At 44.5% G+C, this 27015-nt stretch overlaps 1 protein-coding gene across 1 annotated transcript in view; it reads left to right on the top strand.

Moving 5' to 3' along the window:
- LOC108786506 (complement factor B-like) overlaps window positions 1-26651 on the top strand; it is a 52010-nt gene extending 25359 nt beyond the window's left edge. Inside the window, exons 9-18 of the mRNA XM_018555824.1 lie at window positions 1073-1165; window positions 3430-3567; window positions 7036-7130; window positions 7947-8061; window positions 11465-11612; window positions 15144-15223; window positions 18575-18678; window positions 20410-20542; window positions 22502-22551; window positions 26358-26651. Of these exons, the coding sequence (XP_018411326.1) occupies window positions 1073-1165; window positions 3430-3567; window positions 7036-7130; window positions 7947-8061; window positions 11465-11612; window positions 15144-15223; window positions 18575-18678; window positions 20410-20542; window positions 22502-22551; window positions 26358-26513 (1112 nt within the window). The 3' untranslated portion in view covers window positions 26514-26651. The remainder of the gene's footprint in view (window positions 1-1072; window positions 1166-3429; window positions 3568-7035; window positions 7131-7946; window positions 8062-11464; window positions 11613-15143; window positions 15224-18574; window positions 18679-20409; window positions 20543-22501; window positions 22552-26357) is intronic.
- The last annotated feature ends 364 nt before the right edge of the window (window positions 26652-27015 follow it).

The following is a 27015-nucleotide window of genomic DNA, read 5'->3' as shown; positions in this document are numbered from 1 at the left end:
TACTGTGTGGTTAACAGGAAGGCTGCCGAGGTCCCCAGCAAGCCACTTCAGTTTAAAAATTTAGTGCCGGTGTTCTCTGACGAGAACATAGACCCAGTATCTGCGTTTGCGCACAGACGGGATTAACGAGGAAACCGGCATTTATTTACAAAGAATTACTGTAGTTTGTAATTGTTAATTGTGACTGTTAATAATATGCCATCCATGGAATGATGGATGGCAGTAAATGATGGATGGCAGTAAATGATGGATGGCAGTGAATGATGGATGGAATATTATTAACAGTCACACTTAACGATTTAAACAAAATACTTTGTCAATAAATCCCGGTTTCCCCGATAATACTGGCCTGTGCGCAACAAGCGCAGATGCTGAGGTTGGCAAATTCGACTATGGCGGGGTTCTCGACAGAACACTGGTATCTGTGTTTAGTATCGGGGCATTTTCACAAGTACGAGTACTCGTGAAAATGCCCAGTATTGGCAATGACTGGTGCATCCCTACTTAAAAATATTATGTATTTCTGGGACTTGTAGTCTTGCATGGCTGGTGCTATTCTGCATTGCTGCATAATCATTATACAGCAATGCAGAATACCACCAGCTATGCAGGACTACAAGTCCCAGCAATACATAATAATAAAAAACAGCAATGCAGTATACCACCAGCTCCCCCCACTTTCCCCGCGCCCCACTTCCTGGTCCAGACTTACCTTACCTCTCCTGCAGGACTTTCTTCCGTGTCTTGGCGGACAGGGGGTGGGACTAAGAGGAGAGGGTCCACACACAGCAGAATGTGCTGCCTGGCAGTGCCTTGCCCAGTACTGGGCAAGTAACAGTCTCTCCATCCCCGCACAGCCGCCCGTACATGCTGCGGGTGGCAGAGCAGCGGGGAAGTAGCTGCACTATCTCGGGGTGGGCCCTCTTCTTCCTCTCTGGGCCCCCCCCCCCAACAGACGCAATGCCAGGGCCTGGTCGCAATTGCGACCGCTGCAATGCTGGTAGTTCCGCCAGTGGCCTTTTCAGAGCCTCTGCCGCCACAGAAGAATAACCATTTTTTCTTAACTCCTTAGGAAAACATAATATGGGTGGAGACCCATCTGTGGAAGTAAACAAGATCAGAGAGTTTCTGGGAATCAGGAAGGACGTTCGAGAAGATAAACTGGGTATGTGTCATCCTAGCTGTAATGGAATCTGACAAGCATAACTCAGGCCTTTTAATGAGACCCTGTAAATGGAATACACAGAGATGGTTGGGTCTAAATGGCTGCCATCTGACATTACAGGTTCATTAGATTGGTACAACTTTTCAGGACACAATGATTTGTAAGGAAAACAGAAGCACCCAAATCGGAGCCAGATGATCCATAATGCATCCTAAGCAGGACCCTATGACCTGGTGGATATCTGGAGGGCCCAGCTACAACCTACATGCTCCTGTAGTAAACCAGGAATATAACATAATTGTTCAAAGCTGTGCACCTGTCTGTCACTTAACAATGGAGGATGTGCTTTTAGACAGCTGGTATCTGATGGGCTTTCTAATTCAGGACAAAGATCAGCACATGCAGTCTGAAAACTGAGCTAATTTTAGCAATTATTATTATTAATAATGCCTGATCCTGTATTCATTCTATCTATGTAGGCAAATAATTAGTAACTTTTGAGAAAATGCCCTGAATGGACAAAATGTTTAAATATAATTTTTTTTTAATAAAAACCAGTGTTTCTACTGTACGGTCGCACGACTTTTGTATTTCAAGCATGTTGGAAAACCAGCTGAGAATCGTACGATTTTCGGCTGGTTTTTAGCGTGATCGAGAGATAACTGCCGAACGTGCCGGTGTGCGCACGCGCATACTGCTCGTTCAGCATTGCAGTCATCGGAAGCCCGCCCCTCGGGGGCGGGCTTGCGATGATCGCAAGTACGATCTGCCTGTCCAAGATGGGCAGATCGTACGTTTTTTTAATTATATTACAACCCTCGCAAGACAAAATTCTTGCGGGGGGTGTAAAGTGTATGGGCACCTTAAGGGTCATGCTACAGGAGTCTGACAATCGCACCACCCCACAATTACCTTTGATCAGTTGTTGAACTACGAGGGTGAGTCAAAAACTATCCGCACTCTGGCTGTAGAATTTATTTTAATCAACTTTGAGAAAAAACAAATACATAATTTTTCAACATAATCTCCTTGCTTTTTGGTACACTTTGTCCATCTGTCAACAAGCTTTCGTATTCCCTCATTACAAAATGTTTTAGGCTGAACTGCCAGCCACGAATGCACTGCTGTCTTCACTTCTTCATCAGAGGTGAATCTTCGTCCTCGTAGGACTGCTTTCAGGGGACCAAACAGGTGCAAGTCCGATGGAGCAAGATCAGGATTATAGGAAGGATGCTTTAACACCGCAAAATGAAGTTTTGAGAAGAAGAAGGGCATCCGGCGCCTTCTTGATGGCTAACACTTGTGCGACTTTCCTTGAACTTCTCTATCCATTCATACACACTTCTTCGTGACAAAACACTTTCTGCATACTGCACACAAAGTCTTTGATAAATAACGGCACCAGGCACACCCTTGGACCACAAAAAAATGTATCACTGCACACTGCTCTTCTTTCGCGCAAAGCACAAGTGGGGCATCCATTTTTTCTCACACTGCAGTTACAAATGAACTAACATGTTCACACCTGCACTGCAGTGACTGGGGAGCCTTGAACGGAAAGCGCTGATAAGACAACAGACATTTTAATATAACCGGAGTGCTGATAATTTTTGACTCACCGTATCAACAGGCAATTGCTCTATTAGGGTACAAAATATCACTTACTATTACTGGCATTTAGCAACAAATAAGTCATGTTATTCACAGGCATGGAACACTAGAACAAATGTATAGAAAAACACTTAGCTATAACCACTGTGTTAGAGTAGAACTCCAGCCAATCTTTTTTTATTAGATTCATATTGAGTATAGGTTCTGCCAAGTTTTTTTTCCAGTTTGGGTCCCCATCGGGGGAATTACCCTTCACTTACTGTCCCAGAGACATAGCTGAAAGTAATTAAAAATGTCTTCTTTGTGAGGTAAATTCCCCACTGGAAGAGGTGTCCCCACTGGAAGATTTCCCCTCATTTCCTAATCCGGTGACCACTGTAAAATTGTAGATTTTTCCCCATGGCTTTGTGTTTCAGTGGCAATAGTCATTTGACGTATACAGAGAGTGGATCTCCCCAGTGAATAAGACCAGACAGAGAATTAAATCTTTCCACATTTTACCAAAACTAAAAAAAGAAAATGGCCGGGGTTCTGCTTAAACCATTGGCACCCCACTGAGAGTGTTTTCATAATTTGCTGACAAAGTGCAATACAAAATGAATAATGATTTGACAGCCCTTTTAATGAGTTCAGTTTTCCCTTCTCATGCATAGATATTTATGTGTTTGGCTTGGGGGATGATGTCAGCGAGGACGAGATCAATGATATTGCCTCCAAAAAGGATGGAGAGAAGCATGTCTTCAAGATGGAATCTATAGACGATCTAAAGAAGTCCTTTGATAAGATAATCAGTAAGTTTTTCTCTTAATCATCTGGATAATAAAAAGTATAGGAAGGGAATCACTACTTACATTATCATGTTATAAAGCAACAAAAAGTGCCAAAACTACCTATAAGTAGGTACACGAGATCTTTTTATGGTGTAAGTCTGGTAAAAACATATTCAGTACATCTCCACAACACGTGCAGCTTTTCTCAACCTTGTGTCTTTAATCACTTCAGGACCGCCATACACAGGGATCCCAACCTGAAAGAAGCAATTTCAGGGAGTTGTCCCTCTCATTTCAGGGAGGTGCCCTCTCCCCCCCCCCCCCTTCCGCAGAGGGGGGGCTTTGGGGGAGAGCACACCCTTGAAATGATGGCAGATAGCACAGTAAGCAATAGCTTCTTTGCTATCTGCAGGTTTTTTTTTGTTTGTTTTTTGTTAGTATTCTTTTTTTTTCTTTTCTGACATCGGGAGCCGAGGCCCGACCGTCAGTCAGAAGAAAGAAAAAAAAGGCATAGGAATACATAGCTAGATTCCTATTGGCTATTTTTTTTTAGGAAACTAGCTATTGCACCCACCTTCTGCTGCTTTCAATCACCAGAAGAGGACCTGGTAGAAAACTTCAGGTCCCAGTCTGCTGATTGACAGCAGCAGTGGGCGGGTGCATTAGTGGGTAAGCGGAGTCAGGGCAGACGCAGGTCAGTAAATAGCGAGCAGTGCAGTGCAGAATTTGAAGGCAGAAGCTGGATCAAGACAAGCCGGGGTCAAGCTGTGCGGGATAAGAGGCACCAAATCAGCAGACAAGAGGCACAGTAGTGGAACAGTCTGAGGTCAGGGGCAGGAGGAGAGCAGCAGAGTCAGAGGATCAAGCCGAGTCAGATACAGGAGCAAACACGTGCACGCCAATCTGCGTGTGCAGCGTTGCGTGCAAACAGTGGGCATCCTTGTCCGCATGCATGCGCACGATTATGAGCAATGTTGGCATGAAAACGTCTCACACATGCATGCGCAGCAGCTCTCACAGTACTTGTTCTGTTACAGCGTTGCCTATTTTAAGGTTTGACATGTTTGATATCTATTTACCCAACACAACCCCTCCTTTTATATTGTACCAAAAAATGGCTATTATATTCTGTTTGTTAGTGTGAGAAATATAGATTTGATAAACATTTGCGCAAATATTGTGCAACATACAAAATTGCAACTAAAATATTTAAATTCTACAGGGCCTCTGTGTTCAGAAAATATCTAATTGTTGGGAGTTTTAAGCAGTTTTCTAGGCAAAAATTCAGATGTGGGAGCAAAAATTCAGAAATTGCTTTGAATGTGATTTGGTTAATATGTTACAAGTACAATATGTTTTGTTTCTTTAAAAATTCTACATGTGCAGAAAAATACAGTACCTGTTGATCCTGCCAAACATTCAGTGCTCTCCTAACTTTCTGTTGATAGATGACAACTCTGCCCTTGCTGCTCTGAAATCCAAAGCAGTGTTGTCAGCTCTGCCTCTGCTCCCCTGCTGGACTACAGAGCAGCTCCCCCTATGTTATAGATGAGGAGGAGTGTGGCGGTCAGCCATCTTCAGGAAGTTAGGAGTTCACTGGATTTCTAGAAGATCAACAGGTGTTTATCTGTACTTGCAGCATTTGTAAAAAGACAAAGCACTGATGAACATGTTAATTGTACATGTAGTGCAAATACAGGGGGAGGTGCTCTATATGCAAATCTTGACTTACAGCTCAGAAGCCAACCCTCTGAGTGTGATAAATATCACACCTAATAAAAGCTTCAGCTGTAAACACATATTATGATATTAAGGGCATGACTGAAACGTGGATACTGTTTTAAAGAGAGCACTATCCACCAGTACTATAATAGCCCTCCAGTAAATGTATAAAATATGCTCTTCCATCATACAATATTGACAGGTCTATTCACAAAGCTGCCGAAGTATCCAGCCATAGCTGCGGCTGATCCTTCAGCTAGCTTCGGTTGTCGGGAGCCCTTCGGTTCAGTCCAATTGTTTTTTTTTTTAATTATTATTTTGATTTAATTTTTTCTTTCTTTTTAAAAAAATCTTTATTTATTTTTTAATTCTTCCATTTATTCACGGTTTAAAATAATTTTTTTAACTTGTTTTTTTTCCGACTTTTTTTCACTATTTGCTATTCTGCTCGGTACCACAGAGGTACCAAGCAGAATAGCCGAGCCAAATGCATGTGTATATACAGTATGTATATATATGTGAATAGGGGCGAGTGATCTGTCGGGGGGTTCGGCTCAGCCGATCCAGATGTTGAAGAGCATGTTCGGCTGACCGAAGTGCAGCCGAAGGCAGCACTGAAATCAGCCGTACTGAGCCGTATTGAATAGCCGAACGTTGTTCGGCTTCACTACAGTTCGGTTATTCACTCAGCTGCCTTCGTGAATAACCCCCTTAGTGTTATTATAATATTTTCTACGAGCATAATCATACCAGCAGCATTTGCAACATTGTAACCCCCCACAGTAACATTATCTGTCAGTCATCATTACATAATGAAACTATGTACATCTTTGTACCCTTAGCCTCTGTTTTAGCCTGAGCCCCTGCTATATTATTCTCCCTAACTTAGAAGATGACACCATATTTCACTTCACCATTTGCCCATGCACGGTTGCCAGATATCCAGGAAATTACAGATGGTCCACAAAAGAGTGGTCCCAAGAGATAACTGCATAAACTGCTGCAGATGATTAATTATAGCATTTGTTTGTGTGCTGACTGCATTAGTTGTTTTTTCAGGCTTCCCCCCCCCCTCCCCTTTTTCACCTAGTGATCCTACCAGAAATTGTTTTCTGTACTGTACTACAGAACACTTCCCATCTCTGCATCTCCATAACCTAGTTAGGGATAAGGAGGACCAATGACCAGCTCAAGGTGGGCCTTGCTGGGAGGCAACACTAGAGTGTGAGAATTAAAGTTTCTCCCGGGCAGACGCAGCGGGGGATACGACGAGCCGGGGGGGGGGGGGGGAGCCGCTGTGACAGAACGGACCAGCAGTGAGGGGAGAGAGAGGCGCCGGCTGTCAGATCCTGGCCGAGCGTCTCTCTCTCCTCACCGCTCTGCATTAGTTCTGTGACAGCGGCTCCGCCCTCCCCCGCTGCCGTTTCCTTCACTCCTTCTCGGATCCCCACTGGGGAGAGCAGCGGGGATCCAGAGAAGCGGCGGGAGGAGAGGTCATGGCGATCTACCAGTGATCGCTACTCGATCGACTGGTAGATCGCGATCGACCTTGTGGGCACCCCTGATCTAAACCATCTATTCATGAAGAAAATAGCTTTGCTAATCTGTGTTTAGGCCACATTGTTCTTAATATAATGTTTCCTCTTCTCCTTTTTCCTTCTTCGTCTTCTTTTTTCTTTGTTCTCTACTTTATTTTTCTTCTTTTTTTTCTCTACTCTCTTTCTTCGTCTTCTTTCTTTCTTTTTTTTTTTCTTCCTGGATTTTTAGATGAAGCAGAGGCATTTGAGATGTGCGGCCTCTCCAAGGACTACTCAAATGAAGTACAGGAAAAATATCCATGGATTGTTAAACTTACAGTCACTGTAAGTAGGGACCACTAATTTCTGGCACAGACAAGCAATGCCGGGTAACCACAGACATGTTGTGTCAGGCAGGGCCCATGTAAACCTTTTTTTGTCCAGTGATCATTGTTATGAATAGGATAGTATATGTGTAGCGCTCACCCCCGAAGGAGCCACTGTGTTAATCAAATTCTACTTTCCTGCTCCGATGATGACTCGCCCAGAACTGACCCAAGGCTAACAACACACTTTGTGGGTTTCAATTGGCTTTTAAAAAAAATTAAATTCTAAGGAAAATAAAGGAAATTTGTTTAAAGCAACAACAACAACAGGATTAAAACACAACAGATAAAACCGCAACTTAATAACAGTCCTGTTATATGGATGGACTATAGAAGACAAAGTCCCTGGTCACCCTATTGGCCAGTAGTGCTAAACCCAGTCCTGTCAGTGTTTGGGCCTGTCATCCTATGTTTGTAATCCCAAATGGGGAACGGGTGCGCCCAAAGAAAAGGAGTCCAAGGTAATCCCAGAAAAAGTGGCAACACTATCCCAAGGCAAACAGGGAAAGTCAGTGGCCAAGAGGCCTCTCACCCATGTAGTAGGTCTCTGGGTCCCACAAAGACCAGAAAAATTTCCCCCTCTCAGGCCACCGTCCAGCAGCTTTTTCCTGGCGGCCTGTCTCTTTAGGATCAGGAGAAGCAGTCAACTCTCTCACTGGATCACAGCCCCAATCTGTTGGATAACATTGATCATGTGTCCAAAGTAGCCATGATATAGGCATCATTAAGAAGGTGTTATAAGAGGCCACTCACTCTGACCATTTTATTCTTTCAGCGGCCAGGAGGAGTGGAGAACTGTAAAGGATCCGTTATATCCAAGAACTTCATTCTAACTGCTGCTCACTGCTTCCACTTGGAAGACGAACCACACACTGTCAATGTGGACATTGGTGAGTGATGCTACAGAAGCTGCCAGGGTGGTGACATTATGTACAGAATAATTAAAGGAGAACTTCAGTTACAAAGTCTCCTTTTTTGGAAGCTCAATTTGTAGGAAAAAAGTAATCTATATTTTTTGGGGGTTCCTTAGCTCAGAGGATGCTGCAGTTTGCAGCTTAACCAACAATTATAGCAGACACATAAGTCATCTAAAGCACCTCACTACAGTGCCCACCCTGCCCTCAAAATCTGGCCACACATTTTTATGTCTGAGTGTTCAATCTCCTATAAATCCATCAACGAAAACAAATATATAGTTAAAGGTTTGTGGACACCTGACCATCACACCTACAGTATATTAGCTTATTGTATATCCCATTCCAAAACCATGGGCAATAATATAGAGTTAGTACCCCCTGTGCGACTATAATAGGCTCCACCCTTCTGGGAAGACTTTCCACAAGATTCTAGAATATGTCTATGGGAATTTGTGCCCATTCAGCCAAAAGAGCATTTGTGAGGTCAGGTACTGGTGTTGAAAGAGAAGACCTGGCTCACAACCAGCTTTCCAATTCATCTGTAGTGCTCACCCCCGAAGGAGCCGGTGAATGCCCAGTTCATCTGTAGTCTGTGTATGGTATGTTCTTCAGCTGCCCACCCATTTGCACTAACCGCCCTTCTTCTGGTGCCCACAAACTGATAAACTGATGTCCACTCCAGTAGTAAAATGAGAAGTAACGGCTTATTGCACATCTTCACTGGGGAGAGAGGTTATAGGGTTTCTAGGTTTCCAGGGGAAACTGACAAGAGCTCCAGACTCACCAGACCTGGTTGGCATATCAGTGTAGATCTACTTGGGAGGCAGCGGACAGCAACTGATGCAGCAGCTAAGCAGGATGGATACAGATCCCCAAACAGGAAAGACACCGACCATGCTCCTGAAGTCCTCTTAGTTCCAAGGTACTTCAAGAGCCAGCATTGGTACTGGTTCTCTTCCCCTATAAGCATCACAGGCCTCCTCCATGTTGGAGGCCTCAGGGAAACCTTTCCCTCACTCCAGCTTGTGCCCACCCCCAGGCCTCAGGCCTAGCCTAGGGGCCAGGCTGAACAGCACCCAGCCCTATTCCATGGCTGGTTCCGGCTTGTCTGAGCACATGGCAAATCCCTCCAGTATATCTACCCTGTCCCAGCATGTACCACTGGCTGAGAGAGAAACTCAGTCATTGGCTGCTGTACTGTACATACACTACAGTGCCTCTCATTGACTGTCCCACAATATGACAGAGTCACACTCCACCCAGGAGGGTACAGTCAATGCCAGACACCTGGAATTAACCAGATAATTGCCACTTTAAATCCAGCCAGGCTGACTACAGCCCTGACTATCACTAAATGTCTAGTAGCCACATCACTGAAGGTGATGGGGGCTACACATCCAAAAGGTGTCCATTAGAACTAAGGCTACAGCTCTGTGCATAACACTCTAGTTCCTCTGAGACTCAACAAACTATGTCTTTATGGAACTGGCATTGTACACATGGGGAACAGTCAGGAACAGAAAAGGACCTTTCTCCAATTAGTAAAAGTGGTATATCAAGCTAATCACACCCACGGCTATTTGCTAACCTGGGCACCTATTTGGTGGTGGAGGACTTAGGAGAGAGCTTACTTTGGGCAGTTAGAACAGTGCTGTGAAACAGTTATCACTGCAATACCATTGGCTACCACTTGAGGAACAAGATAAACACCAAGATGGCAGCCAAACATGCATATGACGTTGCTCGATGGCGTGTACGTGTGGTGTCATGTGACGTCATGCACTCCGCCTCCAAGATGGTGGCGCATATGCACAGAATGTGCCAATGGCCGATATGGCCGCCTCGCGTTCTGCCGTCTCAATGTGCGGTTTTGGATTTGGAGGCTTGTCGTCTCCAAATCCGAAACAGCATGAAATGTTGTGTCTTTTGACGAAACAAATGAAAATGTTTTTAGTTTTCATTTGTTTCATCCGAAAAAATGTTTTATTCCGTGCACATGTCTAGTAAATGATCTGTCTTCAAATACACTCTCTAAGTAATCTTGTTGGCAGTTAGGTGTTAGTTCCTTCAATTGCCAGGCTTGAAATGTCTTTTCAGATTCTAAATCGTGAATATTTGTCTAACTATTGACCCCATTATAAAAAATATCATCTGAATTAGGAAATATAATCTCACTTTCATATATGTATATTGTTACACAGTAAGGCCTCATTCACACTGCCGCGCATATACGCGCATACATGCGTATTGTACCAAATAAATGGCTCCAAACACATAGCCGCGTATGGAGCCGTATATTTGCGTAGCGTATATATGCACAAAAACAGAATGGAACCGAGATGCGTCCAGGCAGTGTATTTCTGCGTATTTTACACGCATACGCATGTTGGCGCTTGTATACGCGCGTATATGCGTACAGTTCATTAACATTTCCATTAGGAATGATGCATTCTGGGAATGCAAATAGGCTCGTATATACACGCATAGACGCTCGTATATACGCGCATAGACGCGTATATACGCAATATACAATTTTACTTGCGTTGTGTGTGAATGAGGCCTAAATGCCCCAGTGATCAGTAGGATCACTGGGGCCCTTTTTCAGTGCTCAGTGGAAGTAATAAAAGTCACAAGGTCAGTGGTCTGTGGAAGTAATAAATGCCCAGATATCAGTGGTCAGTGGAAGTAATATATGCCCCCGCATCAGCAGGAATAATAAATACTCCAGTATTAGTGATAAGTGGGAGACATGGTGCCCCATCATTTCTTGGCAGTGGGAGGAATGTAGCCCCAACATTGTTTGTCAAAATGGTGCCCCATCACTGAGGGTCAGTAGGAGGAATGCAGCCCCATCATTGGTGAGCAGTGGGAGGAATGTAGCCCAGTCATTGGTAGTCAGTGAGAGGAATGTAGGCCCATCGTGGCCAGTGGTAATACTATGTACAGTATATAATTTCTAGCCAACCTGTGTGTCTAAAAATGTTTTTTCTGTCTGGAATTCTGGAAGAAACCCATGGCTCTTTCTGTAATTTAAAATGTTATGGTGTTTATGGTGTATTAGAACTTGGCCTCAAAGGAACCAGTCAGGAGAGAAATTTAGGTTTTGCTAGTGCTGACTTATTTTTGAAGATACATGCTACAAGGCCATTGTTCTAACTTAGCATACAGAGCAACAATCTTTATATCAGGCATTTGGTCTTCACTGTCTGCATGCTTGTACAACAAGCAATGAAGGTAGGTAAAAGACATTGGCATCAGAACCCGTACATTCACAAACAAGTTAGTAGTGGCAGCTCCTATATTTCTATACTGATGGTGTCAGTTCTGCTGGAAGAAGTCATATTCTCATCAGATGTCCCATGCTTACCCTCTGCAGGAGGAAGTGGAAAGAAAGTCAAAAACCTCTACCGCCATCCAAAATATAACCCCATCGGCAAGAAAGATAAGAATGTTCCTAAGTCCTTTGATTATGATTTGGCTCTTGTCGAACTAACCCAAAAGATTGAGTTTTCTTCAAAAGTCAGGTATCGTCTTTTGTTTGTAGAGAATGAAATGTGTATGTCTATGTAAATCTAAACAATGTTTTTTTCTTATTTGTTTCTTTGTGGTCTGTCGAATATGCTATAGAAAGTGTTTTATTATATCTGTGTGATAGGGGCAAAAAATAGAAAAAAATAGGATTTTTTACTTACCTGCAGTTTCATTTTACAGGGCAGGGCACAGAAGAAGTTGTGAGCCCTTGAAATACGTTGACTTTAACTACTGATTTTTTATCCAGACTTAGAAATATATACTAGACTTACTATATATTGGTGGCACTCTCATCCTTCACACCCTCAAAAGGAGGTTGTCCAGGTACCCCACAATGTGGACACCTTAAGTTCAGAGCAGAGCAAGAACAGGTGCTAACATTTTCGTGAAGACCTGAGGTGCTGTGCATAGGCCAAAGGGAGGAGCAACATACTGGAAGTATTGCTTGCCCACTGTAAACCACAGGTAGTGTTCATGATGCGGGAAAATGTGGATGTGTGAGTAAACATCCTTGAGGTCCACAAACGCTAAGCACTCCCTTTGCTGCAGAGATGTGCTAACAGACCTGGCATATTCCATTTCTGGACCTGAAGGAATTTGTTAAGACTTTTTAGGTCCAAGATGGGGCAAATGCTCCCTGTTGCCTTTAGAAATGTAAACAAGTTTGAGTAAGAAAGCTGGAATCTTCCCACAGAAGGAACGGGAACAATGACCCCCCCCAGGGTAAGCAATTGCTGCAGGGCAGCCTAAAGATCCTTTCACCTTGCCAGAGAGGAGGATTAATTGGAGGTCATGAAACGTGGTGGGAGTAGAGCCTAAAATTCCCAAGCATTTCCAGCAGTTGTTCTAGCCTTCTTATGAGGCGGGAAACTGAGACTGTCTCCCCAGACTTGAAAGATATAGCAGCTGAATTAGTGCCTTCTTGCCCTGAATCTACAGAACCTGAAAAAGCATCTTCCGCTTCCTCCTCCATTTCCCCATCCTTCTCCTTGGGGAAGGATGTACCTTCTAGGGTGGAATCTGAAATGGACCCTACGTTCTGAGGACTCCATAAGGACCAAAATCTTGGCCAGTAAATCAGCCAGTGACCAAAAATTTCTCCTTGCTCATATATGAAGAGAGGGCAACCCCTAAATGGGTAATGGAGGTCTCAGCTGTGGAGGGTGAATCAGAAGGGGCAAATGCATTGCTTAATAACTTTTGGCCCATGTGGGAGGCATTGCTAATCCTCTCAGAGCCGTTGGTAGGCTGTGCGCTGGCAAAACACCCTTGTGTCTGTGAACCACCATTAACAGAGGTGAGTGGGTCCACAATAGGTGTACTCATGACTACGGCAGAGAGGCAGGGGTTATGCCATCTTTGACAAGCACCAAAAGGCAGCAGGGTACCCAGGAGAGTGAGGAGATCGTGCCATGCGGTAGATGGAAGCCAGGTGCCTGTACACAATACTGTGTCCTCAAGATGGTGTCTGACATGCGCAAATCGATCAGTGAGGGCACGCAGGCACAGTGGCACGGAAGACCTCCAGCCAGCCAGGTATGGGTGCCAGATTTTAATAAATGGCTGCCTCACTGTAGATATACGCTGGGGAGAACAATATGCATAGCAGTACAGAGCATGGTTGTGACACAGCATTTAAGACTGTTGTGGCTGGCTCTAAGGGGCTTAGTGCAGTACAGGCTTGTTGGCTGCGACTTTGGCACTCAGTACTTGAACTTACCATGGCCATAAAATGCCAGGGGGGAGCAACGGGCATCCATCCAGTCTTCACCCATTCCAGTGGGCATACACCTCAAGGGGTCTTCAGAGACAGGGTTTTTCTGGCTGAGAACCCACGGGCATACATGTCTAGAGCACCCTGCAGTTGATCTCACACATTGCACTGCGTGCCGAGGTGACCGCTTGCCCAACATCTTCTAATAGCAGGGTCCGGGTACGATCTCCAGGGCTGCCTAAGGAGGCACCGATCTAAAAGTTGCTAGGGAAGGAGCCACAGTGGCTATAGTGCAATAATTTTGTTGACTGGAGTATTTCTATGCAGTAGTAGTAAAATCTTCCTTTAGGAGAGAAGAGAGGTCCAACACCAAGGATAATAGTCAAAAACTGAAGTCTTGCTGCAAGAGTTTATAAGTCCTAACAACTGTGTCCTGTACTGTACAATCAAGAAAGAAATACCTATTGCTCCTGTGAACTGGTAGCTTTCTGTGCACATTTTCATTGATTTTCTATTCTGCTTGGTACCACAGAGGTACCGAGCATAATAGCCGAGCCGAATGCCACTTGGCGGCACTCGGCTATTCACTCACTGCCAGTCAGCCCCTATGTGTATAGGGGTGAACCGCAGTGAGTGTGCTGCCGGACCTTCAGCTCAGCCAATCCAGATGATGGATCGGCTGAGTCGAAGTCCTTCTGCACTTCGCCTCAGCCGAACATGCAGAGCATGTTCGGCTGACCGAAGTGCAGCCGAAGGCAGCCGATGTACGGCTGAAATCATCCGTACTGAGCTGTAGTGAATAGCCGAACGTTGTTCGGCTCACTTCATTTCTGCTGGGTCATTCACTCGGCGGCCTTCGGCAGCTGTGTGAATAACCCCCTAAAAGTCAGGATGTTGGTTGCACACCTTGACATTGTGGTAACATCAGAGCCACAGAGCCATGTGTACACCGCATTGGTGCGTGTTGAAATATGTTGATGCAGTCATACACTGACTGCCTTTAGGCGATCCCTTAAGACTCATCTCTTCAGGGAAGCCTATCCCACCTCAACCTAACCACTGAACAATCACTTTCTCAAACAATCATCCCCGCACAGCTACCTCCTCATGTATCACTTGCCCCTCCCTTTTAGATTGAAAGCCCTCACGGGCATGGCCCTCCTTACCATCTTGTCTTAAATTGTATTGTGACTGTAATGTCTTCCTTATATTGTAAAGCGCTGTGCAAACTATTGGCGCTCTATAAATCCTGTATAATAATAATAATAATAATAATACACTTTATCACGGCGTGTTACAATGTGCGGTAAAAGAGAGAGCAGTAGTGCCTGGTGGTAATACAGGAAGCTCCATGAACAAAGTTCAAATCTTAACTGAACAAACTGAAGAGAGAAGCTGATTGGTTGCTCCAGATTTAGTCTCCTCCAGTTTTGATAAATTCCCCTGTTCCCTCTGTGGCTGATTTCTCAACAGTTGTTGATAAACAGACAGAATGATTGCACTGAGCTGGCAAGAGCTCCCCCTATTGTCTAACACACAAATCTCTATCTCTGATACAATAACACAAATATGGAATAACAAGTGAGGAGATGCTTGCCATATAAGGATTATTATTGCCTGTCATATTGGAAGTTATTTTAAGGTAAATACTGCTATAATAAATTCAATTGTGTGCTATCTAGAAATACTAAAAGAAATATGAAGAAAAACAATTTTTTACAATAAATAGTGAAAATGATGGAAAATGGGCAAATGTTTCCAATAAAAAAAAAAACAAGTGAAGCATTTCAAAATGATTTTCTTTTGACAGGCCTATCTGTCTTCCATGCACATCTGGAACATCCTGGGCATTGAAACAACGGGACAAGGAGGGGCCTTGCAGTGAACAAGGTAGGTTTGAAAAGTGTGATGGAAAAAGAAAATCGTAATCTGCTTATATTTTGCCTTTCCTGGTTCCCCAATCAACATGCTATTAACACTTTGAACTATACCCTTTCCATTTGTATTGCTTACATTTAAAAGGTAGTGGGCATGCTATGCAGCCAGAGCATGCAGAGAAGGTATTTGACTGGCTCACCAAGCCTTCCTCATCTTCCCCCTCCCAGGCACAGAGCAGCTAGCTAAGAGCTGCTTATTTGATAATTTTCCTTCTCCTCATCTACTTCTAATCCCGCCATAGCTCCAGAAACTGGCATGGAGGAGTCAGCTGATTTGATTTAGCAGGCCATGAGTAACTTGTCACAGGAGGATGTGCAAGAATTCATGTTATCCGATACTGAGGAAGGGATCAACAGGAGCTTAGAGGGAGAGTACATCAGGCCGGGAGCAGCAATTGGCTAAAATGTTCCTCCCGCTTCAGCTTAATGCCCAGCTCCAGCAATGAGCAGGGTGGGAATGACAGTGTGGCAGACCATACCTGGGTGCCAGAGATTGTACAGGAGGAAAAAGTGAGGAAAAGACAGAACAGCAGTAAAGCAGGATTTCGTCCAGTGACAATTTGCAGAGGTCTGAAGGGGACAGCCATCCTAATCCACCCTATGTTACTGCCCCATGGGTACAGGCCTCTGCTTCCCCCACGGCCACGCCACATAGCTCAGCAGTCACACATCTATTGCCACAGCAGCATTGTGTTTTGCAGCCCCACATACATGAGGAGAGAGACACATGAATCTGCACCACAAAGACAGCAGCTACTCATTGATACTGGTTGGCCGCAAAGGGCTTGCACTCCTCCCCATTCCCCACTTTTCACCTCCCCTCCCATCCTACAAGACTCTGCATCTGCATCCACTGCAACATCTGCAGCCTCAAGTGAAAGTAGAAAGGAAGTCTGGCAAGGGGTTTGAGGGGCTTACCTTATGGCACATCAGGCGGTGAAGAGAGTATCTGCCGCTCCAGGCAAACGCCTTGTTTGCCTCGCGGCAGATACGCCCCTGGAGACAGCATTGGACCATGCTGAGAACCTTGCTGTAAGTCTCCTAACCTCACCTGACCAGACAGCTGTCTATTGCACAGCTAATGGAGAGGAAGCAAAAATTGTGTCCTAGTCACCCCCATGCGCAGCGTCTCAATGGCAGGTTGGGACAGCTAATGTTTCCATGTTGCAGGACAACATGGTCAGTGGTACGTCCACATGATCACAGACACCTGTATCGGTATCAGTGCCGTACTCGCCCAAATGCTCCGATGCCTAGCCCGATACTTGTCATGCCACGCTGCCCGGCTTCCTGATTGGCCGTAAAGCCGGCTCCATGCTCTCTTATTAGAGAGCATGGAGCGGCTTCCCGCCCAACCAGGAAGTCGGGGAGCGTGTCATAATGCGTTGCCCGGCTTCCTGATTGGTCGGAAGCTGGCCAATCAGGAAGCCAGGTACCGTGTAATGACGCAGCGCCTGGCTTTCTGATTGGTCGGGAAGTCGGCTTCATGCTCCCTCATCACCTCCTGACGAAGGAGCATGGAGCTGGCTTCCCGGGCATGAAGGAAGCCGGGCACCGCGTCATTACACAGCGCCCAGCTTCCTGATTGGCCAGAAAGGCGGCTCCATGCTATTCTGCATTGCTGTATAATGTATAATCGAGATTTGTAGACCTTTATAGCCAGTGCCATTCTGCATTGCTGTATAATGTATTGCTGTGATTTGTAGTCCTCTGTAGTTGTTGGTATTTTACTGTATAACATATTGCTGAGATTTGTAGTCCCTCTACAGCTTGGAGTCGGTGGCAGAACTACCAGGGTCGCAGAGTTTGCAGCTGGGATTGGGCCCTGGCCCTCCACCACTATTCTAAAATTATTATTCTGATTGGTTTTAGAAAAACTGTTTCATGACACTAAAAAAAAGTATCCGTAACTGGTATTGGTATTCGTACTCTATCTGGAAAACATTTTATTGGCGCATCTGGGTCGGAAAGTGTGGGGGACAGGTGATGGAGGCAGGAGGGTTCGGGGGGCAAATCAGCAAAATCTTGCCCAGGTCCCGATTAATATTAGGGACAGCCCTGGGCATTGTATTACTAGTACTGTCAGGTCAGGTGGGTGATATTGTTCCCTGCGTGATATGTGGGAAGTGTACAGGGACAATGAGAGCATACTGGGACTTGTATTTCCATGACTAGTCCCTCATTGTCCCTGTACACTTCTTACATATTACCCGGGGAACTACAAGTCACAGCATGTCCTCATTGTCCATATACCCCCCCCTCCCCCCCCATATATCACTGTTCCCTTGGTGAGATATGTGGGGAGTGTACAGGGACAATGAGAGCATGCTGGGACTTGTATTTCCATGACTAGTCCCTCATTGTCCTTGTACACTTCTTACATATTACCCGGGGAACTACAAGTCCCAGCATGTCCTCATGGTCCCTGTACACCACCCACATATCACCAAGGGAACAGTGATATATGGGGGGGGAGGGGGGGGTATATGGACAATGAGGACATGCTGTGACTTGTAGTTCCCCGGGTAATATGTAAGAAGTGTACAAGGACAATGAGGGACTAGTCATGGAAATACAAGTCCCAGCATGCCCTCATGGTCCCTGTACACCACCCACATATCACACAGGGAGCGACAAGTCTTAGCATGCCCTCATTGTCCCTGTACACCCCCCACATATCACCCAGGGAGCGACAAGTCATAGCATGCCCTCATTGTCCCTGTACACCCCCCACATATCACCCAGGGAGCGACAAGTCATAGCATGCCCTCATTGTCCCTGTACACCCCCCACATATCACCCAGGGAGCGACAAGTCTTAGCATGCCCTCATTGTATCTGTACACCCCCCACATATCACCGGGGTGGGGGCGCACAATTTTGCTCTGCCCCAGGTGCCAATAACTCTGGTTTTGCCACTGTCTAGAAGTATCTGTTTTGTACATTGCCTTTACTAAACATTTCTAAAGGCGCCTTTCTTGTTATTTTGAAGATCTGGGTAAAGTTCCTCTTTAACTCCCATCACCTTTCACACTATTTAATGAGTATATAAATTATAAGAAGGCCCTCTGAAGCCACAACTTCCATAATGCTTGAAAAACTCTCTTGCCTGTGTACTTTTAGTAGCACAATTAGGAAGGGGGAAATAGCAGTTTTCTCTGTAAACTTCCAATTTATACAGAAGTTTTGCTGTTAACTATGAATAACATTTCCCCGTAGAAGTATTGGCTTTAGATACTCAATGTTATCCCACTGGAAATGATACAGACAGCTGAATGGCCACATTTTGTATTTTTTCCCCCTAGAAAAGCTGCTACTCTCTGAAGATCTGGTGAAAGCATTGTTTATTTCGGAAGTAAAGAAAAATGAATTTGACCAGATGGATGTACAGATAAAGCAAGGGAACAAGGTCCGGAGTGCTGCAATCTGTAATCCCACTATCTAGATCTGACTTTAGAATGATCAGTGTTTTTCTACACCGTGCTTGCATCTCGGGGTCATGTCAGTGTTCTGTTGTTTTCCTATAATACATTTTTCAAGAAAAGATTAAACAAACATCTAAGGACTGGTAAACTGGAATCATACATTTTTTTGTTTTAGGGTATAGCTCAGCTGTAAAGTACGCCTGTGATGGGGAAGAATGTACTGTGCTTAGATGAGAGACACCAAAAGGTGCCAGATTCATGTTTTTTTACAGTCAGCATCACATGAGAGCACCACTGCAGTCTCTGAAATATTTTAACCTGCTTAGGTCTAGGGCAGCGATGGCGAACCTACGGTACACATGCCACTGCTGACACGAGGGGTCCTCTCTGCTGGCACGTGAGCTTGCCTCATTGCTGCTATCGGTTATCGGTCAAAGTGACCCATATTACCGATAATAACCATTGTGCAAATTTCAGCTGGTTCTGGAAGAACAGGCCGAAATTTGCACAGTGGGTGCCGCTATCTCACCGGCATCCCTCGATCAGTTGAGTTGTCAGAAGCTGGCAGCCATTGTGCTGCCTGCCCTATTGAGGTTTTTTGACAGTGCCCGCTGTCAGAATAAAGAAACAAAACAGAAAGCAGGGGAATCAGTAGCTTGATTGCTATTAGCTATTTCAAATTGCAATAGCAGGCTGTTGATGTGAATACATTACCTTAAAGATTATCGTTATAAGTAATCCCTTACTTTGTTATATACGGGGAGTTTTTTGGACGCGTGGTGTACACATATATAAATTTTTTTGATTGGAGGAACATTTGGGGGTCCCTCTTTTTTTCACTGCTGCTGTCACGATATATATTGTTTGGGTGTTGTCCAAAAACACAAACAATTATGGTTTTTCACAGCTGGTTGTAGTTGGCCCTCAGACCAAAGGCTCCCGGTTTTCCCGTTTGTATTCCATAGGGGTCTATTCTATAGCCAATAGTAATGTACCAATGCATTTCAATGGGAAACATGTATTTATTTATTTTTCTATTCTGACATCGCTCTGTGTCAGAATAAAGAAAAAAAAAGACACATCAGTGTTTCTCTCCTGGGCAGACGGGAGCTGGAGGCTCACAGAGCGCCCGGGAGAGTTTTTTTTTTACGGCAGCAGAGCCGCCGGACAATAGGAAACTATTGGGCGGAGCTAGCTGTCACTTCTAGCTCCGCACAATCGTTTTCTATTTATTTTTTTTACCTTTTTTAACTCTTTTTCTGTTCTGCTTGGTCCCTCTGAGTGACCGAGCAGAACAGCCGAGCCAAATGCCGCTCAGCGGCATTCGGCTATTCACTCACTGCTGTTCGTCATCTATAAGAATAGGCCGAACAGCAGCGAGTAGCCTGCCGGAGGTTCGGCTTAGCTGATCCAGATGTTGGATCGGCTGAGTCGAACTCCTCCTGCACTTCGGGTCGGCCGGACATGCTGAGCATGTTCGACCGACCCAAAGCCATGTGAAGCAAGCCGATGTACGGCTGAAATCAGCCGTACAAGCCTGAAGTGAATAGCCGAACAGTGTTCCGCTCACTTCACTTCAGGTCGGTCGTTCGCTCGGTTGCTTACGGCAGCTTAGTGAATAGACCCCATAGTGTGCTACGGAAGGACTAACAACAACAGTCGGTTTCTCTGATTTTCTCTCTTTCTGTCCTAATCGACTCATTACTCCTTTACAGAGACTAGGCTGCCTTGCAGATGCCAAGAAAGTAAAAGATTTTAAAGATGTGGCAGATATTAAAGATGTTGTAACTGACAATTTCCTGTGCACCGGAGGAATAGACCCAGAAGTGGATCCCCAGACATGCAAAGGTAATCATTGCTAGGCCATTGTTATAAAGATTTATTTCTTGTGCTTGCATGTTTACCCAACAATTTGCCAGGACGAAACAGTGCCACGTAGCTGACATTGCTAACTTTGACTTAAAGTGCAGTGGTGATGAACTACCAAGAAAAATAGCAGCAAACCCCCATAAATTAGCAATAAACCAAAAAATAGATACGAGTTGGAGCTTTATGGGTACCATTAAATCATCAGATTTTCAAGGCAGCATCATCTAGTTAGAAACTTAGTAGGCAAACACTGGCACCTTCCAACTGATGATAACTTCATTCCTAAATAGGGACAAACCCAAAATAGTCTATAGAACAGGGGCGCCCACAATTTTTCATCTGGAGATCTACTTATCAAATGACGAGCTCAATGAGATCTACCAACGAAAAAACACCTGCATTCAGGGGCGGGTAGGAGCGTGGCAGTGCATTGAAGTCAATGGCACCGCAGGCACGCCCCCAGTGCAATCGCCGCACCAGGAATGCAGGCACACTAGTGCCTGTGTTCCGGTCCAGGGCGATCTGCAAAAATGTTGCATTTTTGCAGATCGCCCTGGACCGGAACGCATGCATTAATGTGCCTGCTTCTCTCCTCTCTCTCTGCTGTCTCTTCTCTCTCTCTGCTGTCTCTTCTCTCACTTTCTCTGCTGTCTCTTCTCTCTCTCTGCTGTCTCTTCTCTCACTTTCTCTGCTGTCTCCTCTCTCTCTGCTGTCTCTTTTCTCACTTTCTCTGCTGTCTCTCTCCTGTCTGTCTTTTCTTACCTCCACTGCAGCAGCTTCCCAAGTCTCCTCTTCTCTCTCCTTCCCGTCTGCGGCATCTGACACATTCAGCCACACGAGCACCGCGGGAGGACAGGACACAGGTCAGTGAGTTGATCGCAATCTACCTAATGGGCACCCCTGCTATAGACAATCACAAACATTAAAAGATCATCTAACCCATAGTGAGGGCTGGATTTACTCTCTCTGCTGCCCCAAGGCCAGGTTACTCAATGCGCCCCCCCCCCCCCCCCCTTCCATGGAGAATGGCAGACCTGCAGGCTGCATGCAAGTGATCTTAGCGATATCACCGAGATCACTTGGACAAAACAAGCGGAGGCTTCCCCGCTGTACATTTAGCTCTGCTTACCCAAAGAAAACAACTACCGTACCCGCCCGGTGCACAGAAATGCATGTGCCAGGCATCAGATAGGAATCCCACACCCCTGCTGCCCCAAGGCTTGGTTGGCCTTGTGGGAAATCCGGCCCTGCCCATAGTCACTACAATAGAACTATGAGTGGGTACACAAATCAAGATACCAGAACTTGAAGGTGTAACTCATGTAATCAATGTCCCAAGATATACCAGGGTCAACAGATTTAACTGCCAAATGGGCGCATTTGGTTCCCCAGACGTTACATTGATTGTCAGACAAAAGAAGTGATATATCTCAATAACTGTACCTTTATTAATGGTGCAGTGGTCAGAGCTTTTATCCTGATCCCTACCTCTCTATTAAGTCATTAACTTAGAACAGGGATATGTATATCGGGTGCCAGGATTGGCCCACAAAGTAGCAAATCATGGATTAGCATATAGGCCTGGTTCTTGCACCTTTTAAAATGAGTCAAAAGGGGAAGCCCCCTTATTTCTATGCTGATGGAATACCTTTAACTGCTAACTCTAATCAAAACTGATATTTTACTTTTGGTGTAGACATGCCTTAAAGAGTGCTAAGTACAGTAACCCATAGCAGCCCATTACAACTTATCTTGGTGTTCATCAGAGTGAATTCTAAATTATTGCTTTCGGTTCATCCAAAATGTATTAATAGGAATGCACATTGATTGTATTTACTATTGGATATGGCTGGTAACGTACCCATTTCACTGTCATTATATTAACACACTCTGCTTACTTATCACCAGTTTATTTATTCTTATTTTTATCTCTTGCAGGAGATTCTGGTGGTCCTCTTATTATAGAACATAAAAAACGTTATATTCAGGTGAGATAACCTAGCTTTTAATTATGATTAGTGGATTGCCAGTGCAGCTTTGCAACATGTATTGCTTAACTTTGCCTCACTTTTAAGCAAACTTTATCTATTGCCCACGCATTGTTTGTTTGTTTTTTGTATTTTATCATTACTTCTTTCATTTTTTTTCTTTCCATCTTCCCTACCTTTCTCCTATCCCTTTCTCTGTTTCTTTTTCCTTCCTTTTCCTTTTCCTCTCATTTTTCCTTTTCCATTCCTTTCCTTTTTCATTTTTTTCCTCCCTTCCGGCCCTCTTTTCTTTCCTCTTCTTCCATTTATTCTCCTGTGCCCTTCTTCTCCTTTTCTCTCATTTCTTTCCGTTCTATTTCTGTCCTCCTCCATATTTCTCCATATTCTCCTCTCCTTTGCTTTCTTCTTTTCTCCTCCTTTCCTCCACTGTCCTTTTTTTCCTTCTCAATTTCTCTCTATTTTTCCCCTTCTCTTTTCCGCTCCTCTCCTTTCTTCTCTCATTTTCTTCCCTATCCTCTCCTTTACATTCCTTTACTATCCATTAGTCTTTCCCATACCTTTCATTTAATATAGAACTATGCTCTATTTTCCTTTTTCTCTTTTTTTCTCCCTTTTTCATTTCTACTTTGCTCTCTTAGGAGATTCTATCAAAACTTTTTGTTCCTCTTTTTCATACCTTTCCCTATGTTTCCTTACATTTCCTTTCCCTTAAATAAGAATTATCATAAAACCTTTTCCTTTATTTTCCTCCCTTTTCCCTTTCCTTTAAAGGAGATCTACAACAAATCTAATAAAAATAACCTTAGTAAAGCTGGTTGTAAAGGGCCTAGTTTCCTAATAACAGCCCTAAGCCTAGTCTGAACCCTTCCCCTAATTCTTGTCCTAGCCTGTGTGCAGACAGGGAACTAATTACTGCCTCTTAGCCTCCTGCATAATTCCTGGTAATAACTAGATGTAAAGGGACAACCTATTTACCAGAATATGCAGAGGCTCAAGGCTGAAGAGGTGGATATGTACCATTGGCACTCAGGGAAATTAACATTTTTATTTACACTTTTCGAAACCAGTGTCCAAAAAATAGTAAACAATAAACATTTATGGTCCAGTGCCTATCAAGGCCGGCACAAGGGTGGTGGGGCAGGAGGAGCAGCTGCCCCGGGTGCAGCTGCTTTATGTACAGGAGGGTTGCTGTGAGCTCGCCAGCACTGCATTCTCCAGCTGCCGGAATAACAGGAGTGATGCTGCTGTCAGTCCATTAATTGAACCAGGTGGAGAATGAAGTGCAGAATGGGGATCGCGATAGCATCAGATGGGAGGATTCTGCTCTCTAATTCCTCTAATAGGAAGAAGGAGGTCTCTGAATGTAAGTATACAAAGGGTAATGAGCAAATCAGCCCCAGGGCTCTCCTCTTCCTCTCAAATCCCCACAGAGCCTCATACCACCCTCAGTGTCCTACCGACGACTGGTACCACAAACACAGCAACACTTTTCCTCCCAATGACACTGAAGCAACAACATTTTTTTTCTCCCACCAACGACATGGCATTTTGTCCTCAGTGACACTGATGCAACATCAATGATACCACTGATGTTGGGGCATTTTTGCCTTTTAGTGATGCGTCAGGGGTGACACTAAAAAGCAAAAATGGGGGGAATTGTTTTCCTTCTGTTTTGCTTTGCAAACTTTTACAGCTATTTGTTTATCGGATCCTTTCAGTAAAACCAAGGAAACTGACCCAGAAGTAGTATTTGATGTACTTTTACTATGCAAAAATAATATGTGCACAAACTACTTTGTTACAGGGAAAACAATACAAAATACAGACTGCTACCATACGAACATACACATGCATGCATTATACCCTTCTCTAGCACGTCCAATGGTTTCTATAGGAGGATACACTAAAAAGTCACTTAGCTTTGGTTGTTGCTGGTCTACAAATTCTGTGTTGAATAGGACTTCATGGCAATTATTAGACATGTGCACTGGCAAAAAATGTGTTCAGTTTCGTTTTGATTCCGATTTTGTGTTATTTCATTTTTTTGGGTTCGGGTGTGAAAGTCTATTTGTTTTTTTCTCCTTCTCTAATGTCACTTTGCTGCAACGAACGAACGAAACGAATAAGAAACGAACCTTCGAACGAACTACCGCTAATGAACGTTTCGGAACGAAACGAATCGCACATGTCTAGCAATTAAGAGTTCTAAGGAAAATGGCTTCTTGTGGTGGCTTAGTGTTGTCCTATGTCCCAGTCACAGTTCCTCAGTGAACTTCTCCTGATGGCTTCTGCCTATCCATCTTTATCCTACCACATCACATGAGGAATCCACGATTGGTCCAAAGAACACAATTATATCTTTCTCATGCCAGTGATTGGATTGCAGCTGAAGTCTCTTTGAAGCTTATAAACAGTAGTCATAATTTTAAGTTCAGCTCTATTCTGTCTCTGAGAACAGTCTTAAATACATTTTATCTTCTCGAGTCTGGCACCGACATTCCCAAAGCACCACCTGTGCATACAGCCAGTTGGCCATTTCCTAGCTTTTCAAAGCGACCATTGATCTCAGGAAGACAACACTGATTTAGCGTAGCTAAATGTGAACTCTTTTAAAGGAGAACTATTGGGTCAGTGCTTTTCCCCATAGTTCTCCCCAGGGTCACAGAAGGACATAAACTAGCGTCCTCCCCTGACCCAAATCTCAGTATACCGCGAGCTACTACTGAGACCGCCGCAGCCGGGACGGATCCCGACATTATGTTCGAGATCCACCCAGCTGCGTGATTGACAGCTGGCTCTGCCTATCTAGAGGCAGAGCCAGCTGTACCCGCCCCCTCCCCCGTACGTTCCGCCAGTCAGCGCTGGAGGATCATAGTGGGGAGGAGAGGGGGGAATCCCTGCCGAGAGCCGTCAATGACAGTCACGGCTCTCTGCATAGATAGATCGAGAAGTGAGCGAGCGACAGTATGTGTTCGCTCACTTCCCGATCTATTGATCCGACGTGTGACAGTTTCATTGTCACATGTCGGCTCGAACTATGAGGATGACTGAAAATCACTCACCTCATAGTTCTCCTTTAATTATACTGTTCCCAGAGAAGATACAACCTTGTTTGATCAACCAGCTGTCTCTACATTATCCCTCTACTGTTATATATCCACATGAGGTACAGAGTGTGCGTTTGTGTCCTTCCGTTGACATCACTGATGCGAGGGCATTTTTCCTTCCACTGATGCCACACACACAGGAGCATTTAAAAAAACAAAAAAAAGCTTTGGCACATTTTTTCCTCACACTGATGCTGGGTCATTTCTTTCTTCATCACTTTGTCACTGAGTGCACTGCTATTAAACCCATATGTTACATGCATTTCGGCATGGTGCAGTATGCTGTGTGTGCTATTAATCATGCCCCCGGCTTCACCCAGGTTGGGGGAGCATTGCACTTTGGCATCTTCCACCTGGGCACTGGATGACCTTGTCCCGACAGTGGTGCCTAGTATGGTAAGGTTAGAGAGGGCAGCACCAATTACAAGTTTCCAGTTGCCATTACTTTTCCTTATTTCTTTTACCTCTTCTGGCCTCCTTGGAGCTTAATTCATCATTAAAACAGTTGGGTGAAGGGGATGCAGGTTTTTTTTTAGAGGACTCACTACATGGTAGTTCAGGAAACATGAAACCATCACTATTTTCTCTTTTGCTGGGTTTCTAGCATTCTAGCCTTAGTTTTTAATGAAACTATCACATGACACAGGAAGCTATTTCACTATAACATATCTAATATTTCCCTCTTTTTTACCACTACAGGTTGGAGTAATAAGCTGGGGAACAGTGAACAGCTGTCAAGGATTAAGAAGACAACGTCCAGTCCCTGCAGAATCTCGGGACTTCCACGCTACTGTTGTACAAGAAAGGGCATGGATGAAAGAGGTTTTGGCAGGAGATCTTATATTCCTGGATTAAACCTTCCATATCTTCTGAACATAGAGGAAGATATAAGACTCGCTGTCGGTTGTGTGACAACTTAACGATATTTCAGCTTTGGATATTTGTCATCACCTTCTTACATTGCTCGCTGACTCAGGTGGTGACTCTGGGCCTGAGCTCCTCCCTTGGGGAGCTCTTGCTCACCTTGTTGGATTTTTTGAATCATTCTACATTATCCAGATTGCATTAGGAGGAGCGAGGATCCATAATAGCATTAGACGGGGAGGATATATGAAATCACTGGGCCACTTTTTAGCATCCAGCCATGACTGACATACCTGTTTTGAGGGAAATCACCCTTTAAAGTGGACCTATCCTTTACAGAATCTGTTGCTTTAGAAATATTACTCTGAACAATTGTTAAAAAGACTTATTAAGAGAACTGAAATGATTATGTTTCTCTTGAAATGGTTGCACTTTGGCAGCAGGCTGGTTGCGCTGCAGCACTAATCACAGTGCTTCACTCACCTGCTTTCTG

This window comes from Nanorana parkeri, unplaced genomic scaffold (genome assembly GCF_000935625.1).
Source record: "Nanorana parkeri isolate BGI_ZX_2015 unplaced genomic scaffold, ASM93562v1 scaffold215, whole genome shotgun sequence".
NCBI classification, from domain to species: domain Eukaryota; kingdom Metazoa; phylum Chordata; class Amphibia; order Anura; family Dicroglossidae; genus Nanorana; species Nanorana parkeri.
Note: the sequence above shows the minus strand (reverse complement) of the source record. Positions and strands in the feature narration are given on the sequence as shown.